The 24,693-nt window shown below is 37.2% G+C and overlaps 1 protein-coding gene across 1 annotated transcript; it reads left to right on the forward strand.

The window, feature by feature from the left end:
• The first annotated feature begins 259 nt into the window (after positions 1–259).
• On the forward strand, positions 260–24,023 carry LOC130216828 (roundabout homolog 2-like). The gene is made up of 11 exons (XM_056448710.1): positions 260–346; positions 454–489; positions 1,181–1,432; positions 5,849–6,142; positions 6,319–6,579; positions 7,931–8,224; positions 8,408–8,668; positions 12,528–12,785; positions 13,948–14,238; positions 14,337–14,597; positions 23,719–24,023. The coding sequence occupies exons 1-11, from the start codon at positions 316–318 to the stop codon at positions 24,021–24,023; spliced, it is 2,544 nt and encodes an 847-aa protein (XP_056304685.1). The 5' UTR covers positions 260–315.
• The last annotated feature ends 670 nt before the right edge of the window (positions 24,024–24,693 follow it).

Genomic DNA, 24,693 nt, shown 5'->3' on the forward strand with positions numbered 1-24,693 from the left:
AAATAAAAAAATAAATAAAAAAAAATGTTTGTTTTATAACTTGCAGGCATACTCTCTCTCTCACACACAAAATTCATGAATAAAACACACAAGGTTCACTTAACATCCTTTTATTGCAAATAAAATGAAAATTAGTGATTCAGAAAGATCAGTCAACCTGATCATTTATTCAGCTTTGCATTTGAAATGGAAGACACGTCAGTATTTCCTGTCATGTTAACATTAAAAGTGGTTTCAACAGGAAGCATTTCTTGTTGCAGAGAACGCACGCAACAGCTTTGTTCAGTGAAGCTTGAGCTTTGACTGCAGCCGCAAATGGAAAATTTTATAATTGTCCTTTTGACAGGTAGGAGGTCATTTGATATGTATTAATTATTATAAATGGAAAGAAAATCAATAAAAATCATTGGTGTCTACACTGTTACTACTTTATATATTTGTTTTACATTTTAGTAACAGCGTCTGCGCAAGTAGCACCTCAGAGTACAAGTAAGTTGTTTTTATACTATAGGTGGTTTCTGGTTGCTTCTGTGAACTTCTAGTGATTATTTTGTCATTGAAAAACCTGTTTAATGCAGTTGTGTATTCAGCTCACTGGTAACACTTCACAATACGATATCACTGATACACATTACTGCATGCTTTCTAATGCACAGATAGTCCTGATTCAATGTTTAACTCATAAAAAACTAAACCATTTGTTAAGAATACTGCTTCAGCAACAAATGAAAATTTGATATGAATAATCGATTAAGCAACCAATAATGTGTCATCATGTATGATACCCTAATAACATATAGTATTACCTAATAATTTATAGTGATGTGTTAATCACAATGGGTCAAATCCATGCATGCAATTTCAGCTTTCAATTATCTGCTTTAATTAATCATTAGCTAATGCTTTGCATGTTTGGTATTTTTGTATCATGACCAACTAGTTCAAAACCCATAAGCACAATGCCGCACTATTCAATGATTAATTGATTATTTAATCTATGTATCATATAGAATGCTCATTTGTTGCTGATTCAGTATTCATTTAGATTTAGTTTTTCACACTGTCACAGATTTATGTTTGATTGTCTGTGTGTAATTTAAGTATAATATTAATGCACTCTTATTGTAACGAGTCACCAGTCCATCTAACCTATGGATTGTTCATTTGCTTGACCCTCCAGTTACGATTCCCAAGCCCAGCATAAGTCAGGATCCTCCTCACACAGTGCTTTACAGCTCAGAGTCGGTCACTCTGCACTGTCAGGTTTCTAATGGACCACCGGATTTAGAGTATGACTGGTACAAGGACTCGATTGATCTTAAACATCATGAGCGCAGCTTCAGTGCAAAAATGAGTGGAAACTATGAATGCAAGGCAAAAAAGGAATCTTCGGAGTCTGATAAAAGTGATAATTACACATTAGATCTGAAAGGTAAATGAAAATCATATAGAATTTTGTTATTGTTTTATAATAATAAAAAAAAAAAACTGCATGTTTAATTCACTGTAATATAAGAGACACGTGTGCCAGTTTGTCTTAAAGATGTCTTACAACATTTGAAAGATTGTTGCTTCAAAATGTTTGTAACTTTTAAATTTTACACTTTTAAGAGATGTTACTGCTTTTAGAGGTGAATGTAAGCATCTGTGTCCGTCGCAAAGGCTTACTAACAATATATTCATATTGCTGTATGATGTCTGTTTAATACTTGAGTGTGGCCTTAGTTGCTACCTGGTATTAAACGCATCTTTTGTGATCTGATTTTAAGTGGTCAGCCTAGTTTCATTACTGTTTCCACCTGGTATTCTTATGTCCAGCTGTGTCTCTTGTGGACAATCATGTTCAGATTTTACAACTTTCTCACAGCATGTCCCACAACAGTCATGTCTTCTGTGAGTAGCTGGTCTTTTTGACCACACTAGCATTTACAATATGAAAGTAATTCCTCAGGAAGTGATTAAAAGTAGACAAGCAAATTTTTCTGACCATGTATACAACTTTATTTAGTAGTAGTAGTAATAATAATAATAATAATAATAATAATATTTCCTAGAGATGGGTTGCAGCTGGAAGGGCATTCGCAGCGTAAAACATGTGCTGCATAAGTTGGCGGTTCATTCCTCTGTGGTGACCCCGGATTAATTTAGGGACTAAGCCGAAAAGAAAATGAATGAATGAATAATAATAACAGTAATAATAATTCCTTACATTTGTATAGCGATGTGGTTGTGCAGTGGGTAGCACGTTCGACCAAGAAGGTCGCTGGTTCGAGCCTCAGCTGGGTCAGTTGGCATTTCTGTGTGGAGTTTGCATGTTCTCCTTGTGTTCTAGAGGGTTTCATCCGGGTGCTCTGGTGTCCCCCACAAGTGTAAAGACATGTTGTACAGGTGAATTGGATATGCTAAAATTGACTGCAGTGTGTGTGAATGAGTGTGTATGGATGTTTCCCAGTGATAGGTTGCGGCTGGAAGGGCATCCGCTGTGTAAAACATATGCTGGATAAGTTGGCGGTTCATTCCGCTGTGGCGACCACAGATTAATTAAAGGGGCTAAGCCAAAAATAAAATGCATGAATGAATAAATAGCGCCTTTCTGGACACTCAAATCGCTTTACACTTTTTTGGAGGAATCTCATCCACCACCAGTGTGCAGCATCCACCTGGATGACACGACGGCAGCCATATTGCGCCAGTCTGCAAACCACACACCAGCTTATTGGTGGAGAGGAGACAAAGTGATGAAGCCAATTATGATATGGGGATGGTTAGGAGGCCATGATGGACAGATGCCAGTGAGCAAAATTTGGCCAGGATGTCGGGGTTAAACCTCTGGGATTTGTAATGACCACAGAGAGTCAGGACCTTGGCTTAATATCTCATCCAAATGACACCACTCACTGAGCAGTATGGAGTCCCCATCGATATACTAGGGTGTTAGGACCCACACAGACTGCAAGTTGAGTGCCCCCTGCTAGTCTCTCTAACACCACAGTGTTAGCGTCATTCACTTTTATTTAGATTGAATTAGATTGGGGCGTCACAGTGGCACAGTGGGTAGCACAATCGCCTTAGAGCAAAAAGGTCGCTGGTCCATGCCCCAGCTGTGTCAGTTGGCATTTCTGTGTGGAGTTTGCATGTTCTCCTCGTGTTCATGTGGGTTTCCTTTGGGTGCTCCGGTTTCCCCAGACAGTCCAAAGACATGCGCTATAGTTGAATTGAATGAGCTAAATTGGCCGTAGTGTATGTGTGTGTGTGAATGCAAGAGTGTATGGGTGTTTCCCAGTGTTGGGTTGTGGCTGGAAGTCCGCTGTATAAACTTATGCTGGATAAGTTGGCTGTTCATTCTGCTGTGGCAACCCCTGATTAATAAAGGGTCTAAGCCAAAAAGAAAATAATGAATGAATTAGATTGACCTAAACACATTAAAGAGATATAGTTCACCCAACAATGAAAATTCTGTCATCATTTACTTACCCTTTATTTGTTCAAAACCTAATTCAAAACCTACATCCTTTTTCAACAATTTCTGGTTGATGGTGGCTATATATATATATATTCCTACTATGGAAGTCAATTGACCATCAACCAATATATATTTCTAAATATCTCCTTTGTGTTCAACAGAAGAAAAAACTAACAAAGGTTTAAAATCATGATGGAGTTCAAATAAGGGTAATTTTTATTTCTCTCTAATATCAGGTGTAAAAACCATAGCACCGTGAGGAAACCCACGTGAACACGGGGAGAACTCGTTCTTTTGCCAGTGGTTAAACCAGTGGTTATTTACTGTATTGAAAGGTGTAGTTATGGCCTAATGGTCAGAGAGTTGGACTTGTAATACTGGTTTGATTCCTGGCCTGGGCAGGAATTAAAGATCATCTCTCCATCATCAATACCCAGCTGAGGTGCTCTTGAGCAAGGCACCTAACCCATACCTGCCAATATTTGTCTTCAAAATTCCAAAAGGAGGGTCAACTACTACTGACGTTGCTGCTGCTGCTGTTCAAATCCCGTTTCTACCACTTGTGCAGAAATCAACATACCAACTGGGTTGTAATGTATGTTGCCAGATTACGGTAAAACATGCTTTGAAATTTGAATATTTTATCAATTGTGTAAGGTGATGAGGTTCATTTAAGATCTGGCAACTTGACAAACATGGCCAAAAAGTGATTGGGCCATACAAATGATGGGAGTTTCAGAAAAATGGGAGGTGGGTGTGAAATTCGAGAAACTGCCAGGAAAAACAATGTTGACAGGTATGACCTACCCCCTAATGATTGCCCATTGCTTCAGATGTATGCTCAAAGTGTGTACTTGGATGGGTTAAAAAGTAGAGCACCAATTTTGAGTATGGGTAAAAACCATACTTGACAAGACTCACTTTATTTCATTTTGGTTGCAGATTTTAACAATTGAAGAACTATTACTTTGCCCATATTCATAAATCAAAAGCTAAACATATCCTCACTAGCCAGTTTAGGAGAAAATTCTAAAAATAATGGCATGTCAGTTCTAAAATTAGGACATACAAAATTTTAGAGCTTAAACTATTACCTAAATCTGTGAAACATTAAGAGTAATAACACCTAATCACAAACCATCCTAAAATGTCTCTTACTGGCAATCTATATTTTCTAAAAGTTCTAAAATTTTTTTAATAAAAATAAATGTTATGTTATTAATTGCTCACCCTCATGTCATTTCAAACCCTTCAGACCTTCATTCGTCCTTGGAATGCAAATTAAGTCATTTTAGATCGAATCTGAGAGCCTTATCATAACAGGGAGCTCCCATATGTTAAAACATGTGTTTGTTATAAAAATGTGTAATAATGACACCCCTACCCCTTCACATGAACACGCAAAATGAGGGAAAGGGGTAAGGGGGAGGGATAAGGGGGAAAATTTGGATTTGGCCTTACTCTTGCAAAGATACAATGTTTTGTCAATCCTGCTTTAGTATTGATTATAATTGGAACACTCAAACAAGACATCCTCAGTGTTTTAAAGTGATAATCCTTCCATTAATTACTCACCCTCATGTTGTTGCAAACCTGCAAGACCTCCATTTAGCTCCAGAACACAAATGAATATGTTTTTGATGAAATTTGAAAGCTCTCAAAGATCATGAAAGAAGAAAACAAAGGTCTTACAGATTTATAACAATATAATGGTGTGTAGTTACTGACAGAATTTTTATTTTGGGTGAACTGTATGACTTACAGGGCGACACAATGGCAATTTCTCACAACACATGCAAATGACACGAAACACAATGGAAATGTTTCAAGGGGACCCAAAAACATGATGAACCTAGCTGGGATTTGCTTATTGTGCCTTGACTGTTGCGCAGTGAAGCTGTTAGTGACCTTTGAAGTTGTTTTTAGTTTGACATCCTAATTACATGATTCCCTTGTCTTTTGAATTCATGAATTTGAGTAAAGCGACGCAACTGACGCAGGTAGATCACGTGACCATGACAAAATGGTGGATGTAGTACGTCCGAATTCCATTCATACTTTTCACATTCATACTGTATAAAATGTACTTTTCTAACGGCCCAGTAGTACGTTTAGGTTCAAATGCAGTACCTACTGAGTAGTAGGCGGGTTTCGGACGCAGCCCTGATGTCCTGCAGAGTTAGCTCCAACCCCAATTAGACATACCTGAACTAGCAAATCAAGCTCTAACTAGTGTAATAGAAACTTTCTGGTTGTTATGTTGAAGTTAGAGCTAAACTCTGCAGGACACTGGCCCTCCAGGATTGAGTTTGAGCAACCTTGGCCTAGACATTAAGTCAGAAAATGTCCAGTTCTGTAATATTGTTCTTCTGTTTATCTGTGCAGAACCACCTCAACCGAAATTGTCAATAGAGTCTGAATGGAAATCCTTTTACCAAACTGAAAAAGTGACTCTGAAGTGTTCAGTTGATGGAGATTCAAATGATTGGGGCTATGAATGGCTCAGAGATGCAGTGCAGCTTCCTAAAAATGTAGATGGCATTTCTTTATCTGGTAAAACTCTTTCAATCAGCTCAGCAAAAGCGATTCATTCAGGATTCTACACCTGCAAAGGAAAACATCTGACAAGAAAACCAGTGACTACAAAAGAAAGTGAAAAATTGCAGCTTCTTGTTGAAGGCAAGTAAACCTGATTAATAGATAGTTGATAGATAAAAAAAACAGTAATGGCAAGGGCTGTCAGTTGTTCATTGATGAAGATTTGCATTGGCCTTTACCAGTATGTAGTGGTCCATGTAAGTTTCCTATATGCTCCACACTTCCTTTATCTCTAATTCTGCCACTGTAAATCTTAGATACGACACCAAAACCAGGCATCAGAAAACATCAGTGGTTTGAACCATTCTACACTGGAGAGAAAATCCAGTTTGACTGTAGTATGACTGGTGTTGGTTGGGAGTACAGCTGGTATATAGTCAAAGAATCAAAGCAAATAAACACAAATTCAGCCTTGACTATCAGCTCAGCATCTGTCGCCGACACTAGTGGATATCTCTGCAAAGCAAAGAGAGGAGACTTCTCAGTGGACAGTGAGACTGTAGAAGTGCAAGTTCTAGGTGAGTCCATCATTTACCTCCTTATGGTAATTTCTACTGTGGAAGATAGATTATTTTTCACTGTTCAGTCACTAAGTTCGAAATGGTTCAGACAAATTCACAGGAAAAGTGTAACTACAATTCAGTGTAAGTTGCTTTGGACGAATCTCCAACAGTGTATTTGTAAATGACAAACTGAAGAGAATTATGTACAGTACTTTTAAAAAAAATAATTGATTGTTGAACAAGAAACTAAAAAGCTACACATGCGTGCCCAAATTAGGTTAATTCAGTGGTTCCTTGCTGTTCAGTTACACACACAGCCTACTTTGAGCACTCTGAGTAAATTATAATTTTCTTTGTGAATATGTGAATATTTCAGAAGTCATTAAGCAGTTATCCCATTGATTATTAATTAATCATTCTTTTTAGCTGGTTCTTTATTTTCCTGAACTGTCCAAATGTGTCCCTGGGACCACTAAACTAATCATAAGGAGACATTTTTTGAAATCGAGCTTCATATATCATCTGAAAGCAGACTAAATATGCTTTTTGTTGATGTATGGTTTGATAGTTGGAGACCTTAAAGTCATAGACTTTATAGTCTAGACTTTAGCCGCTGAAGGAAGCCGAACACTCAGCTGGACACCCAAATGCTGTAGCAAAAGAGATACCCATTCTCAGTTCTCTCCTTCAGGGAATATGGGTTATGGACATAACCAGGATCTTCCCTATCAGGTCGGAAACTTTGATGTGTGTCTTAGACACAAATGGAAGTGTATAAGCAAATGCCACAGCAGCTGAGCCAGTCATTCATTAATTTTTGGAATGCACCTACTATTATTATGAGCTTATTCCCATTATATATATATATATATATATATATATATATATATATATATATATATATATATATATATATATATATATATATATATATATTAAAGTTTTGGTAAAGTTTAGTTGCAATATTACCAACATCTCATAATAATTTTCATATATTTTGTGTGAGTGTGCTACCTGTAAATGTGTTAAATTGTCAGCAGTTGTGTTTAGTAAAAAGGTATTGAACCATGGCCATATCCTGGTGTCTAATTTGTCTCATGATTCACCAACAAAACAAAAAGTCATAACAATAATCATGTTAAGAGGACACATTTATTTTGAAACCTCCAACCCCAATTAGACACACCTGAAGTAGCAAATCAAGCTCTAACTAGCGTAATAGAAACTTCCTGGTATTAGTGTTGGAGTTAGAGCTAAAGTTTGCAGGAAACCAACCCTTCAGGACCGAGTTTGAGCACCCTTGACCTAGACATTAAGTCAGACAATGTCCAGTTCTGTAATATTGTTCTTCTGTTTATCTGTGCAGAACCACCTCAACCGAAATTGTCAATAGAGTCTGAATGGAAATCCTTTTACCAAACTGAAAAAGTGACTCTGAAGTGTTCAGTTGATGGAGATTCAAATGATTGGGGCTATGAATGGCTCAGAGATGCAGTGCAGCTTTCTAAAAATGTAGATGGCATTTCTTTATCTGGTAAAAGTCTTTCAATCAGCTCAGCAAAAGCGATTAATTCAGGATTCTACACATGCAAAGGAATACATCTGACAAGAAAACCAGTGACTACAAAAGAAAGTGAAAAAATGCAGCTTCTTGTTGAAGGCAAGTAAAGCTGATTAATAGACAATTGATAGATTTAAAAAATAATAATAATGGCAAGGGCTGTCATTGACAAAGATGTTGAATTTGCATTGGCTTTTACCAGTATGTATTGGTCCATATCAGTTTCCTATCTGCTCTCAACTTTATTTCCTTTAACTCTAATTCTGCCACTGTAAATCTTAGGTACGACACCAAAACCAGACATCAGAAAACATCAGTGGTTTGAACCCTTCTACACTGGAGAGGAAGTCCAGCTTGAGTGTAGTGTGACTGGTGTTGGTTGGGAGTACAGCTGGTATAAAGTCAAAGAATCAAAGCAAATAAACACGAACTCAGCTTTGACTATCAGCTCAGCATCTGTTGCTGACACTAGTGGATATCTCTGCAAATCAAAGAGAGGAGACTTCTCAGTGGACAGTGAGACTGTGCAAGTGCAAGTTCTAGGTGAGTCCATCAATCACGTCTTTATAGTCATTTCTACTGTGGAAGATACATTATTTTTCACTGTTCAGTCACTAAGTTTGAAATGGCTCAGACAAATTCCAAGGAAATGCATAAAAGTATAATTACAATTCAGTGTAAGTTGCTTTGGAAGATTCTCCAACAGTGTATTTGTAAATGACAAACTGAAGATTATTTCAGAAGTCATTAAGCAGTTATCCCATTGATTATTGATGAATCATTCTTTTTAGCTGGTTTTTTATTTTCCTGAACTGTCCAAATGTGTCCCTGGACCACTAAACTAGTCATAAGGATAAATTTTTTGAAATTGAGTTTTAGATATCATCTGAAAGCAGACTAAATATGCTTTCTGTTGATGTATGGTTTGAAAGTTCTAAACTTTAAAAGCACATGGCGCAAAGGCATTAAAGGCGTGTCCGAATCCTCTTTTGCTATTTTAGGGACGGAAAAATACATGGTCTAACAGAGTTGTGCTTATTCTCCTAATGAGTTATGGGTGTGTTTTGAGAATAAACCAATCAGACTCTCATCTCCCATTCCCTTTAAGAGTCAGTTGTGTCGTGCCATGGCACATTTGTCATTTACACGGCAGACTTTGTAAGTGGAAAAACTGAACGCTTCACTAGCAAAAAAACAGTTAAACAGACCATCTGCAGCACGAGGATAAAGAATGAGCATCCTCCATTCAGCCTCTTTACTTTCTCTTTCTCCCTTTCGTGGATAAGGAAGTGGTGTTGTATGCACAGACATGCATTAGCCTACATAATTCATTTGTTAAGTGCAAAGATTTGTTTTAAAACTATTTCTAAATTCAGTTCTAATTTCCAGCAAACTAATAAATGAACAATAATAACGAAGTGTGGTCAAACAATGGAGTTATATCCAAACACACGTGTTATGCCCCATATGGTCCAAAACCTGACAGGTGGACAAATCTAAGCTTGTTTTTAATAAAACAAATATAAATATGCATATAATAAATACTAATACTAATAACATTATATAAAAGCAAGTTGTCATGAATAAACTGAAAAAAGCCCCCCAAGATAAAGCAGGCATGGAGGAAGTGGTTTTTATATTTATGTAGAAAAAATATTTTTGTAATAATTTAATCCTTTAATTTTTCATTTGCAAAGATATTTGCTTATTAAGCCTGGTTTATACTTCTGCATCAAGTGATCGACATGACCCACAGCGCATGTAATGCACGTAGCCGTGCATTTTTACTTCCCCGCGCTGTTTGTGTTGCTCTGCAATAACACTTCAGAAATGCTAGCTGGCAGTAGGTGTTTATGTTCCTCTGTGTCGAGTTTCTTCGCTGGTGTTTTGTTTTTTCTGAATGCTACCTTAATGTACAAGTGGCTCAAACTCGCTCATTTGAGACTGGAATCGGTGGACGTGCAACAACTTTAATAATAAGGTAAACACAAAACAGCAGTCTCCATCCAGAGCTCCTTCATGGAACTCCACACTTGTAAACACCCGCTGCATCGGGCTCGCGTGGCTCTCACATCTGCCCACACTTGTCAGCGCTACCAAGCCAACCAATCACAGAGCTTGCACTACACGTCATTGTGACATGTAGTTACATTTTTAGAGAGGTGCACATTAGCATCGCTGACAGCTATATGACCATGCGTAGGCTGCGCCATAGTGTGTGCTTGATGCCGAAGTATAAATCAGCCTTTACTGTGTTACTTAATGTGTAAGCGAGGCGCACAACTAGTGCACTCTGCACTGGACTTTAGACCTGATTTCAGCTGGTCTATTGCACAGTCTCTTTTAGTTTCTCAAAATAGCAACGCACCAACAATGCACCTTAACACACCTCCTTTCAAGACTGGAACACCCATGAGGTCCACAATCTGGCGCAAATGGATTTACTATTTAAACAATGTGTTGCAAAAGGGGAAAATTAGTGTTTCACTAGTCTTAAAATAACAACACATCGCAGCAAACATGTTTTGCGCCGTATTGCGACAGGTGTATGATAAGGCCCATAAACTTTATAGTTTAGGCTTTAGCTGCTGAAGGAAGCCGAACACTCAGCTCTCAACTGGACACCCAGATGCTGTGGCAGCAGAGACACATGTCTCTGTTCTCTCCTTCAGGGAACATGGGGTACAGATGTAACCAGGATCTTCCTTATCAGGTCAGAAACTTCGACATGTGTCTTAGACACAACTGGGAGAGTGTAGGCAAAATGCCACAGCAGCTTAGCCAGTCACATTTTGGTGAAAAGTTTGCCAAGCATAGCATGAGCACACAACATCACCAAATGCACAACCTTCCAATGTCTCCAGGCCCTTTCATTACCAGAATATGGGAATAATTTAGAATTTAAGAGTTGTATATTATCTTTCGCCTAGCTAACTATAGTCTAGGGATTTTAGAAATACGACAGTATTTTGGGGAAGCATGCCAGTACTGAAGGGGAAGGAGGCTGCGGTGTCCACCTGCTACTCAAATGGGGAAACTCGGTGACAATATGGGCTAACCCTATCCAGGTGGAGCACTACATATGATAACCTGATTAGTGGGTACAGAAGACACCGGCTCCTCCACCGAGTCGGGTGCTGGGGACCTCAGAGAAGCTTTCTAGGGTTCGCCAGATGGGGAACTTGCTAAGCAAAGCAAAATAAGCGCACACATCTCCGGTAGGAAAAAAAGGCTGATGTGACCAAAAACAACAAACAAATTACAAAAACAAACTTTGTATGTACTGATTAACATATTAGCAACACACAAACTATGATAGGTTACACTTGGTTTCTTAACAGTGTTAAATGACTGGTTTGGTGTTTATTCAAGATAGAGTGTAAGATTAAAACCATAATTGCCTGTATTGGCTTTGAAGACAAATTGTGTGGCATTCATATATCTTTCATTTCAAGGTATATGTAAAAATCAGCAGCACATTTGAAACACTACAGCATCAAATATAATCACATAGTTGTCTATGTGTTTCCACACTATGTAATAGAAAGTCTTAGATAGCAGCGAGCCATTTACTTGGACCACACAAGTTTAAAAATAAATATTTTTTTTTGGGTGGTTGAGCACAAAAGAAGATATAAAAAAAAATGAAAACATGTCTCCACTGACTTCAATATCAAACAAATTCTATGGAAGTCAATGATCACAGGTTTCCAGCTTTCTTCAAAATATCTTCTTTTGTGCTCAGCAGAACAAAAAATAAATAAACTGGTAGACAAAATGAAGGGTAAGTAAATGATGACAATTTTCATTTTGGGTGAACTATCCATTTAATCTGTTGCTTTTGAAGACGGTTTTAGAAACTGTTGCTTATCTTTAAAGGGTTTGTTCACTCAATAATGAAAATAGTGCTATTAAATGTTTACCCTTCTGTCTTTTTAACCCATGAAACATTAATTCGTCTTGGGAACACAAATTATGATATTTTAAATGAGAGATCAAGAACTTTCTCATTCTCTATAAACAGCGAGATGTTCAAAGAGAGAGCACTCAGATATAATCTAAACTATGTTCATTTGTGTTCTGAAGATGAACAAATGTCTCAGGGAATTGAAAAGTCATGAAAATAAGTAATTATTATTATTATTATGTTTATTAATAATATTTGCATTATTATTATTATTAATATTTGGGGCAAACTAACCCTTTAAATGCACAAGAGTTGTATCCGTTGAGCTTGAATTCAAACTTGATGTTTCAAACAAATGCTTTCTTAAAAACAATAAGCACACTTATATTTTAGATGTTGTTTTCAAAAACAGATTGCATAAGACTTATCAGACTTACAGAATTGTGTATCTGTTTGAGAGATTTATGTTTTTAAATGTCTATTTGCCACATGTAGCCATCCCAACACCAATGTTGTCTAAACCAACAAGAACAGCTCTCTACACAACTGAAAAGGTCAGTCTGAGGTGTGAGATTCAAGGAAAGCACTGGACTTATGAATGGTTTAAAGGTGGTGAGAAGCAACAAGGAACTAAATCCCAATTAGATATCCAGTCTGCAAATAATCAGGATTCTGGAGATTATAAATGCAAAGGACGTATTCAAGGGAGAGTAGGGACTCCAGACAGCAATTCTGTTCAAATCAACATTCATGGTAAGTTTAAGCACTCTACATTATATTTTAAACCTATTAATTGTGTTCAGCTTAAGACAAAATTATGCAGATGTGATATATTAGTTCTAAAAACGTAGCCATGCTAAACGTGAAAATTCTACACCAAAGAAAAAATGTAATTGTCTGGGAATTACTTTTTTGGTTGTACTGATTTAATTTGCAACCATTAAACAATTATACACTTCAGTGTTAAATGGTTGGTTTGGTGTTTATTACAGAAACACTGTAATAAACATGTAAAAATGCATTGTCATATATTTCAGTTCAAGGTATATTTAAGAATTGTCAGCTTAGTTAAAACTGTGTCATGGACTTCTTTAAGGAAGAGAACACTCTCAGAAATAAAAGGTACACGAGCTGTCACTGGGGTGGTACCTTTACAAAGGGAACAAATTTGTACCTAAAAGGTCCATATTAATACCTCAAGGGTACATATTAGTACCTAAAAGGTACAAAAGTGTTCCTCTTCATTTTTTTTTAGTTACTAATACTTTTGAGGTACCAATATGGATGCTTCAAGTGCAAATGTGTACCTTTTAAAAAGGTACCACCCCAGTGACAGCTCGTGTACGTTTTATTTCTGAGAGAGTAGATACTCCAAACAGTGATTCTGTTAAAAATTACATTTATGATAAGCTTAAGCAATGTGGCATACTGATGGCAGCATTTGGTATATGAATTTGTATTACTTCAAATGTTCTTGATCAGAAAAACAAGCATTTCAACATGATTGGGGGAATTTGCAATCATATAGTTGTGGTTTGTTGATAACTTGCTCAGTTGAAAGACCCTTAACTGTCTTAACTGAATAAACTGCCAATGATTTAAAAAATATATAACATTTTAAGTTTTTTCTACCATCACAGCCCACTGGGTAAGCCACAGCCCACGGGTTGAGAACCATTGATCTAGACCAGGGGTCTAGACCAGAGTTTAGCTCCAACCACAATTAAACACACTTGTACTGGCTAATCAAGCTCCAACTAGCATAATAATAACTTCAGTAGTTGTGTTGAAGCAAGTTAGAGCTAAACTCTGCAGGACACTGGCCCTCCAGGACCGAGTTTGAACACCTTTGACCTAGACATTAAGTCAGAAAATGTCCAGTTCTGTAATATTGTTCTTCTGTTTATCTGTGCAGAACCACCTCAACCGAAATTGTCAATAGAGTCTGAATGGAAATCCTTTTACCAAACTGAAAAAGTGACTCTGAAGTGTTCAGTTGACGGAGATTCAAATGATTGGAGCTATGAATGGCTCAGAGATGCAGTGCAGCTTCCTAATGATGAAAGCATTTCTTTATCTGGAAACACACTCTCAATCAGCTCAGCAAAAGCGATTCATTCAGGATCCTACACCTGCAAAGGAATACATCTGACAAGACAACCAGTGACTACAAAAGAAAGTGAAATATTGCAGCTTCTTGTTGAAGGCAAGTAAAGCTGATTAACAGATAATTGTCCATGTCAGTTTCCCAACTGGTCCACACTTTATTTCCTTTATCTCTAATTCTGCCACTGTAAATCTTAGGTACGACACCACAACCAGACATCAGAAAACATCAGTGGTTTGAGCCCTTCTACACTGGAGAGAAAATCCAGTTTGACTGTAGTATGACTGGTGTTGGTTGGGAGTACAGCTGGTATAAAGTCAAAGAATCAAAGCAAATAAACAAAAATTCAGCCTTGACTATCAGCTCAGCATCTGTTGCTGACACTAGTGGATATCTCTGCAAAGCAAAGAGAGGAGACTTCACAGTGGACAGTGAGACTCTAGAAGTGCAAGTTCTAGGTAAGTCCATCATTTACCTCCTTATGGTCATTTTTACTGTAGAACATATTTTTCACTGTTCATTTATGACTGTAGGTGTGTTCCTATAAAGAAGACTATTCTAAAAAGCTCATTTACTAAGACAATTTCCTATAAAACAACAATTTAATGTCAGTTGCTTTGGAACAATCTGCTACTGTGTAATTATAAATGACTTATTAATATAATTTTTTTATAATTGATAATGAACAAGAATCTATTAAGCTACAAATAACAACATCAAATTAAATGCCCAAATTAGGTTAGATCAGTAGCTCTTGCTGTTCAGTTACATGCACATTGTAGTATGGGCACACTGACTGAAATTATAAGTACATAATATTTTACTAGATATTTTTCAGGATACTAGTATTCAGCTTAAAGTGCAAGTAAAGGGTATTAAGCAAGTCATTGTAAAACAATAGTAAAGCCAATTGGGGAAAAACGCTTAAGGGAGTTAATAATATTGACCTTAAAATGTTTTTGTTTTTTTGAATTACAACTGGCCAAAATAAAACAGTTAAGACTTTATCTATCTATATACATAATCTGAAATATTGTGAAAATGCCCTTGCTCCATTAAATATCACTTGACAAATATTTTAAAAAATACATATTTCACAGTATAGGCTAATCATTTTGCCATCAATTTATGAAAGGAGAATTTAATAAATGTTCCCATGGAACATGATGTCTACTTAATATCATAATGATTTTTGGCATAAAAGAGAAATTAATCATTTTTGATTGTTGGCAATGCCATACATGTGCAAATTAAGACTTTAGATTTAAGGTCCAGGGTCACAGTTGCATCTGATTCACAAGAGTCTAAACTGATTCACATTCATTTGAACTGTTCTCTTACTGAATCATGGTTTCTTAGTAAAACAGACAATAAAGAGATAGGAGCTCAAAAAAACAATCACTTTGGATGTAGCGTACATCTACCTGTATAAATACTTAAAACAAAACTCTATACTTTTTTGAGAGGTAACTTTGAGAAAATTCATCAGTCTTGTCAATATTATGTCCATTCATAATTAAAAGTGTTTATGTTCTGTTTACAGTTGGGTTCATATGCAAACATGTCCTCTGTTTTGTTCAGTTTGTTGCATTTTACTAGTTTTTAAAAGTTTCAACATGTCTAGAAAAACTAGACTAGACTGAAAACTGTTGAAAATGTCTTTGCCAAATGCTAAGCAGGTAAACAAATTTGTCTGACACACTTGCTGACAATAACCATGAATCCAATGATTGTTTTGTGGTTTTATTCACAGCACAAATCAAAGTTGTGCATCCAGTAGATTGCATAATTATTCCATAATTAATAAAACAAAAACTGCATTAAGCAAACATTAGCTCTCTTAGCGGTCAGCAAAAATAAGACTTCAGCCACTCCGTATTCATTCCATTAATTTGCATTGCATAGATACAATGTTTTGACATTATTGTGAACAAACAAATAAATGCAAAAATTTAGTTTATCGAATAATATCTTAATGTTATCTGAATGATCAACAAATTTTGCAGTGTTTTTTTCCTAAAGAAACCTGGAGCATGTACAGTAGGATTGCAAAACATTTCAGCCTTATAATCACAAAAAAAAAAAAATTAATTTACAACCCCAAATCAGAAAAAAATGGGACAGTATGGAAAAATCTATTTAAAAAGAAAGAGGTGAGTTCTAAATATTATTTGGCATATATTTTATTGCAGACAATACAACGCATGTTATTTAATTTGTTCCTAATGTTTTGATTTGATTTTTTTAATAAACACATATTCCAATTTTGTTTTTTACAACCCATTTTAAAATAAGTTGTGACAGTAGCATTTACTACTTTGTAATGTTGCCATTTTTTTCAAAACACTTGAAAAAGGGTTAGGGACTGAAGACACCAAGTGATGAAGTGTTTTAGGTGTAATTTTGTCCCATTCTTCTAACAAACAAAGTTTTAACCTGGGCAAAAGTGCGAGGTCTTTGTTGTTGCATTTTGCCCTTCAAAATGAGCCACAGATTCTCTATTGGAGACAGGTCGGGACTGCAGACAGGTCAGTCAAATACCTGTATCCTCTTCCTCTGCAGCCAGGACTTTATAATGTGTGCAGAATGTGGTTTTGCGTTGTCTTCTTGAAATATGCATGGGCATCCCTGGAAAAGGCGGCAGAATATTGTGCTTCAAAGTCTGTGTTAAAGAAGATGTGCTGTCCTGATGTGGAAGTGCTTTTCATTAACTGTAAGCCGTTTTATTCACCAAGAGAGTTTTCCTCGTTCATTCTCGTCTGTGTTTACATTCCACCGCAAGCACACGTGAGTACTGCGCTGCAACAGCTGGCTGATCTTATCACAGAGACAGAACAACAACACCCGGACTCTGTTTTTATTATACTTGGGGATTTTAATCAGGCAAAACTCACACATGAGCTGCCTAAATTCAAACAGCACATTACATGCCCCACCAGAGGCAATAACATTTTGGACCATTGCTACACCACAATAAAGGATGCATATCGCTCCGTCGCCAGAGCAGCTCTAGGACTCTCCGATCACTGCCTGGTTCATCTTATACCAACTTACAGGCAAAAACTTAAAACTACTAAGCCAGTATTAAGGACTGTCAAGAGATGGACCAACGACACAGAGCAGGTCTTACAAGCCTGTTTTGAATGCACTGACTGGAATGTTTTTGAAGCTGCAGCCACAGATCTGGACGAGCTCACAGAGACTGTAACATCATACATCAGTTTCTGTAAGGAGTTATGCATCCCTACCAGGACCTACTTGTCATTTAACAATGATAAACCATGGTTCACACCAAAACTCAGACAGCTTCGTCAGGCCAAAGAGAATGCTTACAGGAGTGGTGACAGGATCCTGTACAATCAGGCCAGGAACACATTGACAAAGGAGATTGGTGTGGCTAAGAAAAGCTATGCCAAAAAGCTGCAAAACCAGTTTTCAGCTAACGACCCTGCATCAGTGTGGAGAGGCTTAAAAGATTTCACTAATTACAAGACACCATCCCCCAGTATCGACAGCAATAAACATATTGCAAACGAGCTGAATATGTTCTACTGTAGATTTGACACCTATGACCAGACACCTCACACCCGCCTGGACCATCTCCCTACACAGCCATCAACACCACATCAACACAGCATGGACCATCTCCCTACACAGCCATCTACACCACATCAACACAGCCCGGACCATCTCCCTACACGGCCATCAATACCACATCAACACTGCCCGGACCATCGCCCTACACAGTCATCAACACCTCCAGCCATCTTCCTCTCCCCCCCTGCTCTTCAGATCAGTGAGGATAATGTGCGTTAGATCTTCAGTAAACAGAAGAGAAGGAAAGCACCAGGGTCAGATGGTGTCTCACCAGCCTGTCTGAGAACCTGCGCTGACCAGCTGGCTCCCATTTTCTCACATATCTTCAATAGATCACTGGAACAGCGCAAAGTTCCATCCCGCTTTAAGCGCTCCACTATCATCCCAATCCCGAAGAAGCCAAAGATCACAGGACTCAATGACTACAGACCTGTGGCCTTAACATCTGTGGCCATGAAGTCATTCGAAAGACTGGTGCTAGCATATCTGAAGGACATCACTGGACCCCTGCTGGACCCCCTGCAGTTCGCATATAGAGCAAACCGGTCTGTGGATGATAAAGTCAACATGGGACTTCATTATACCCTACAACATCTGGACAAACCAGGGAACTACGCAAGGATTCTGTTTGTGGACTTCAGTTCTGCCTTTAACACCATCGTCCCATCACTGCTTGAGTACAAACTGGCCCAGCTCTCTGTTCGGAGATCTGTCTGTCAATGGATCACCAGCTTTCTGACAAATAGACAGCAGCTAGTCAGAATGGGCAAAATCGCATCCGACAGCCGCACCATCAGCACTGGGGCCCCCCAGGGATGTGTTCTTTCTCCACTGCTCTTCTCCCTGTACACCAACGACTGCACTGCAAAAGACCCCTCCATCAAACTCATTAAGTTTGCAGACGACACTACTGTTATCGGCCTCATCCAGAACGGTGACGAGTCTGCATACAGACAGGAGGTGGAGCAGCTGGCTCCAGTGGAGATGATAATGGACTTCAGGAGAAACCCCCCTGCACTCCCCCCACTCACCATCATGAACAGCACTGTGGCTGCAGTAGAGTCATTCAGGTTCCTGGGCACCACCATCTCTCAGGATCTGAAGTGGGACATTCATAAAGACTCTATTGTGAAGAAAGCCCAGCAGAGACTGTACTTCCTTCGTCAGCTGAGGAAGTTCAACCTGCCACAGGAGCTACTCGTACAGTTCTACTCAGCTGTCATCCAATCCATCCTCTGCACTTCAATCACCGTCTGGTTCGGCTCAGCTGCCAAAACCGACCTCCGTAGACTACAGCGAATAGTCCGGACTGCTGAACGAATCACTGGCACAACCCTTCCTACACTTCAAGAACTGTACTCTTCCAGAGTGAGTAAAAGGGCTCGCAAAATCACCCTGGACGCCTCACACCCAGCACACTACCTGTTCGAACTGTTACCGTCTGGTCGGCGCTTCAGAGCACCAAGCACAAAAACAGCCAGACACAGGAAAAGTGTCTTTCCTCAGGCGATCTACCTTATGAACAGTTAAATATCCCCCTACTGTGCAATAAATATGTGCAATACTTTCTCATACGCACTTGTACACAGCACCTTATAACCTGTATATTTATAACAATCTGTACATACAACTCAACATCCAGGTTTCTTCACTAACCGCATCTGTTTAATGTTCATTATTTTTTATTATTATTATTTTATTTTTTCAGATTTATTTTGTGTTGTCACTTGTCACTTTATGTACACTGGAAGCTTCTGTAGCCAAAACAAATTCCTTGTGTGTGTGAAGCACACTTGGCAATGAAACTGATTCTGATTCTGATAAGTACTTTTCAGCATTAACGATGCCATCACAGAAGTGCCACAAGAGCACTGACACAACCTGATACCATGACAGACCCTGGCTTTTGGACTTGTTGCTGGTAACAGTTTTTATGATCCTTTTATTTTTTAGTCTGGAGCACACGGCGTCTATTTCTCCCCAAAAATGTGATGATCCATCCCATATACATCCGAGTCCAGAGATATTGACGCCGCTTCTGGGCACTGTCAACATAGGGCTTCCTTTTGCCACAGTACAGTTTATTACCTATTGCGCTACTTGACAAAGGTTTGCCAAAGTAGTCTTGAGCCCATGTAGTGGGGATCAGAGGTATGGGTGTTCAGCTTAGGCTTGCGCCCTTGTCTTTTATGCACTGAAATTTCTTGAATCTTTTAATGATGTTATGCACTGTTGAAGGTGAAATATCCAAATGTCTTCCTATATTCCTTTGAGGAACAGTTCAATAATTTTCTCACCTATATGTTGGCAAACTGGCGATCATTAGCCCATCTTTGCTTCTAAAGGACTACACCTTTCTAGGATGCTGCGTTTGTACGAAATCATAATAACACCTGCAATGAAATACAAGTCAAAGTAAATTTAGAAATCACTATTTTCTTTTTTTATTTGTGTTTTCCATACTGTTCCAACTTTTTATGATTTGGGGTTTTAATTTAACAATGTCCTAACTTGAGACTGATGGAAAGCAGAATATTATAGGATGCCTTTTCACACAGATAAGTGTGCTTTACAGTGGACTTGAGAGTAAAAAGCAAACCATTCAAAATGTTCTGTGTTGTCAACTTTACAGAGTAGCCTCTGACAGGAATTTTCAGTTTAGAATTGTTCTACTGTGTATTATCCAACTGAACTATTTTAATCACAGTCTAAACATCACTAAAAACAAACCAATGTTAGTGATTATGTCAAATTAATGGAAAGCCATCAGATTTTCCAGCCTGATCTCACGAGAAAATGTAAGTATTTTACGTTTTGTCAGTTTAGTGGCTAATTCGTATGAATTTGTACGAGTTCAGTCATACGAAATTGTACGATTTTAAAAAGGAGGCGTGGCACCTAACCCCACCCCTAAACCCAACCATCATTGGGGCATGAGCAAATCGTACTAAATTGTACGAATTAGATCATACGAATTCATACGAATTAAGCTGCCGTCACCTTTTCTCCCCATAGACTTCCATTCATATGCACGCGAATGCGTCAGACCGGAAACGCAAGGTCATATGTCAAGTTTTGCAGGTCGCTGTGGTGCAAAGTTCAAGCTTGGTAAACTCTAACCTGCGAAATTGCATCACTTGACTGCGTGAGACCAATTGAGGATCAAAGCATGATCTCTCTGAACAGAACTTTTAAACATGGACCAATCGCTCGCTTTTTTTAATGTATAATAATGTTGTTTAATCCCGCCCCTTTTCGCATTGCCGCACGAAAGAGTTTCACATTATCAAACTCTAGTGTGAGCGCAGCTTTAGCCACTAAATCAAAAAGTTATGAATTGCTGTGAGATTGTGTTGGATTTTCACACCACTCCTAAACATCTGTCATTTCTCCAGTATTTAATCAATGGAGCGGCTGTGGTTGCCAGAATTTTTCTGTAAAAAATACGGAAGTTTTATAGAACTGTTATAATTTACGGTAAATAATCGTATTTCATGAACTGATACAACGTTCAGTTTACAAAAACGTAGCTTAGTGCACAAAAATGTAAAGTCAATCAATGCACTAATGTGTTCATGTGTGATTACAATTAGCAAATAGATTTTCTCTGCATTAGTAACTACACAGTTACATTTAAACAAAAGAAGATGCAGCATAACATCAACTACTCTGTTCATCTAGGATTTGCACCTCCACAATTACTATCCTCCACAATGGTGACACAGTAAACGTTTTACAGTATTTTACAGTTTTTTTTGTTCTTGATTTAACAGAAAAATACCGGCAGCTGTGGTTGCCAGTAATCTACTGTTTTTAACATTTTACGGTCGTAAATTCAGTTTACAGAATTTACATTCCACAGTCTGTATTTTTCATCCAACACATATAGCCCCTCAAATCCCAGAGCAAACTCCTCACTGTCCTCACTACAGAGGGTTGAACACTCAGACAGTGATGAAGTTAATGAGATAATTAAGTGTCTAATTAAAGGAGGATTGAGAATTATTGATGAACAACTGTTAACAAGGAGAATCACTGAAGGAAAGAAAAACACAAATTACAGCCAAAACCAAAGATGAAATCAACTGAGAATAAAACTCTAAATAAAATAAATAATACAAATAAAAATAATTACACAATAAAATAATCAATTCTCAAGATCTCAGCAGAGATCATTAAACAACACAAACATCAGGAGCTTCACTTATTTCTGACCTTTGACTTTATTTCTGTCACGTGAACAAAAGCTCTTCATGAAATTTTTGTTGTCAATTTGAAGTCACCATGATGGAGGACAGAATCTGCTTTAGTTGGGCTCTTCAACTAGTTCTTCTGACACTAGTTTTTATCTTGGCTGCTATAATTAATTGTGTTAATCACACTATTTATATAGCATGAAAAGCCAATAGAAAAAAAACAATAATAAGTCTGATAAAATTAACTATGACATTAAAACCTCCCTCACCTGCTTGTGCACTCATTGAATATCTTGTTAGTTATAAGTGAGAAACGAATTAAACATATGTAAATGAAACCACTTGACCACTTGAACAAGTCTAAATACACATTTCACAATGAGAATGTTTGATATATGGCAGAACTTAATGCCAATAATCTTAATAATGGTGACAAACAAAAAATAAAAATCAACACAGAACACTATAAAACAACCTACTGAAATATTACCCCCCAAAACAACATAAAATAAAGGAAAACAAAGAGATTGTAAGAACTTTAAGCTGCATAATTTATTCATGCTGCAATGCATGCTGGGGTTTTTGTACTACAGTATGCTGGCACCCAGCATGCATTGCAGCGTGAATAAAATAAGCAGCCTTTTTTAGCAACCATGTTTGGGGTTCATATCCTGATTCTTGATGTCTGTGTGTCTTAATGTACTGCTGGAGATCTCAGGATTTTGTGAATGAGGCTAAATAAATTTTAATTTCTTATTAATTCCTTGATAATTGTTTGTTGAACCTCCATTGGAAGCTGTAACATTTCCCAAACAATTTTAAATAAAACTGTTATCAATGGCTTAACTTATAAAATACTAGAATTTAAATCTGTAAAGATTAAGTACTCACAGTATGGTTTTTCCATTGCCTTTTTTTGCCATAACTGATGAGTTTCAGAAACACAGTTATAACAGCTAGAGAAACATTAAGATAAACAAGTAAAGGTTTAAGAGCCCAACTAAAGCAGCCTCTGATCTCCATGATGATGAGGTCAAATAAAACATTATCAATAAAAAATATAAACCTCTGTTAATTATCAAATATTCTTTGCAGATATGACAGAACTGAAGTCAAACTGTAATCAGTGAAGCTGCTAATGCTGTTATTTAATGGAGTTGTTTAATTCTCTGTTTTAATTCAGTTGTTTTGGTATGTGACGGCATCTGTAGTTTTATTTCTCGTTCTTTCCTTCAGTGATTGTGCTTGTTAGCAGCAGCTGTTCATCAGTGTCTGAATTCACTCATTTGTGGTCATTCACTCTGTATAGTGGACTAAACTAATTGACTAATTTAGGAACTAGTGAATTAGGGTGTGTGGTGAGATTTCAGACACTCTGATTAGTTTCTCGGAAACAAAGGTTAGATCTGTTACAGCTATTTTCCGTATTTTGTACAGAAATTACCTGCTAATCCTTTAACAGGTTTTTACTGTAGATTGTAAAGACTTTTACTGTTAAAATAGTGACATTTTTTACAGTGTAGTAACTCCTTCATTGCGATCATATTTATTGCTGATGTAGCTGATCATTTCGTCTGAAGAGCTGAATTTTTAACATTAGAATGTATTTAACTGAACTATTAAATGTTGGTTTTGCAATAAACATAAAGAATAACAGTAAAATATAATATTAATAATAATAGTAATAAATATCCTCTGTGAATGTCTCAGATTACATTCTACAAATGAGTTCAGTTATTATATTAGGATGTGTATTATCTCTCTGTTCTTCTGTTTATCTATGCAGAACCACCTCAGCCAAAACTGTCAATAGTGTCTGAATGGAAATCCTTTTACCAAACTGAAAAAGTGACTCTGAAGTGTTCAGTTGCTGGAGATTCAAATGAATGGGGCTACGAATGGCAGCATCCGAAGGAAGAAATTTCGTTATCTGGTAACACACTTTCAATCAGCTCAGCAAAAGTGAGTCATTCAGGAGTGTACAGCTGTATAAGAAAACATCTGATGAGAAAATCAGTGACTGAAAGAAAAAGTGAAGAGTTGAAGCTTCATATTAATGGCAAGTACAGTAAATCTTCTTTTTGCATATGATATTCTGTGATATATAAGTAAACATGTTCTTTGACAAAGATGTTGCATTTGCAATTTCTTATGTCTTGTGCTCAACCGATATATCATCATGGTAGATATATCGGCCGATATTCTTCATTTTTCAAAGATTGGAATAGGGAAATTAGTTTTTCTGTTTATCTGCTGAGTTTAAGGCAGGAATTTTATTTTGACCATGATGAGAGTGGCAGCGCATGAACACACTGTGCTTGAATTCTTCCTTTTGCTTGCCGTCATCTTTCAGTTATGTGTAATATGGATAGAAGTCTATATAATAATCAGATGTAAATATTTAAACTAATTCATTAAAATGTATACAAAAGTATTATACCCATTGCTTTTATTACTAATAAAGGCAAACAATACTTTTTCATTTGCCATCAGCACTGACAAACTTTAACCCCATGATTTTAAATTATTCTGCTCTTTATGCATTTGCCCACTCATGTCATTTTTTCAACTTTATGTTATTGTTATGACTTTAAAGTTTAGCTCTAGGGGTTAAAGAGGTAACATTTTGATGTGACTTAATTTGATGAGACTTGGTGGCAAAATAGCAAACCGACAACCAAATATGACAAAAATAAGTGCAATTACTTACAAAAGTAAAAAGAATTAAAAACAGCAAAATATTATGTGCAAGTTGAAGTAT

Source organism: Danio aesculapii, chromosome 23 (assembly GCF_903798145.1).
Source record: "Danio aesculapii chromosome 23, fDanAes4.1, whole genome shotgun sequence".
Classification (NCBI taxonomy): Eukaryota; Metazoa; Chordata; class Actinopteri; order Cypriniformes; family Danionidae; genus Danio; species Danio aesculapii.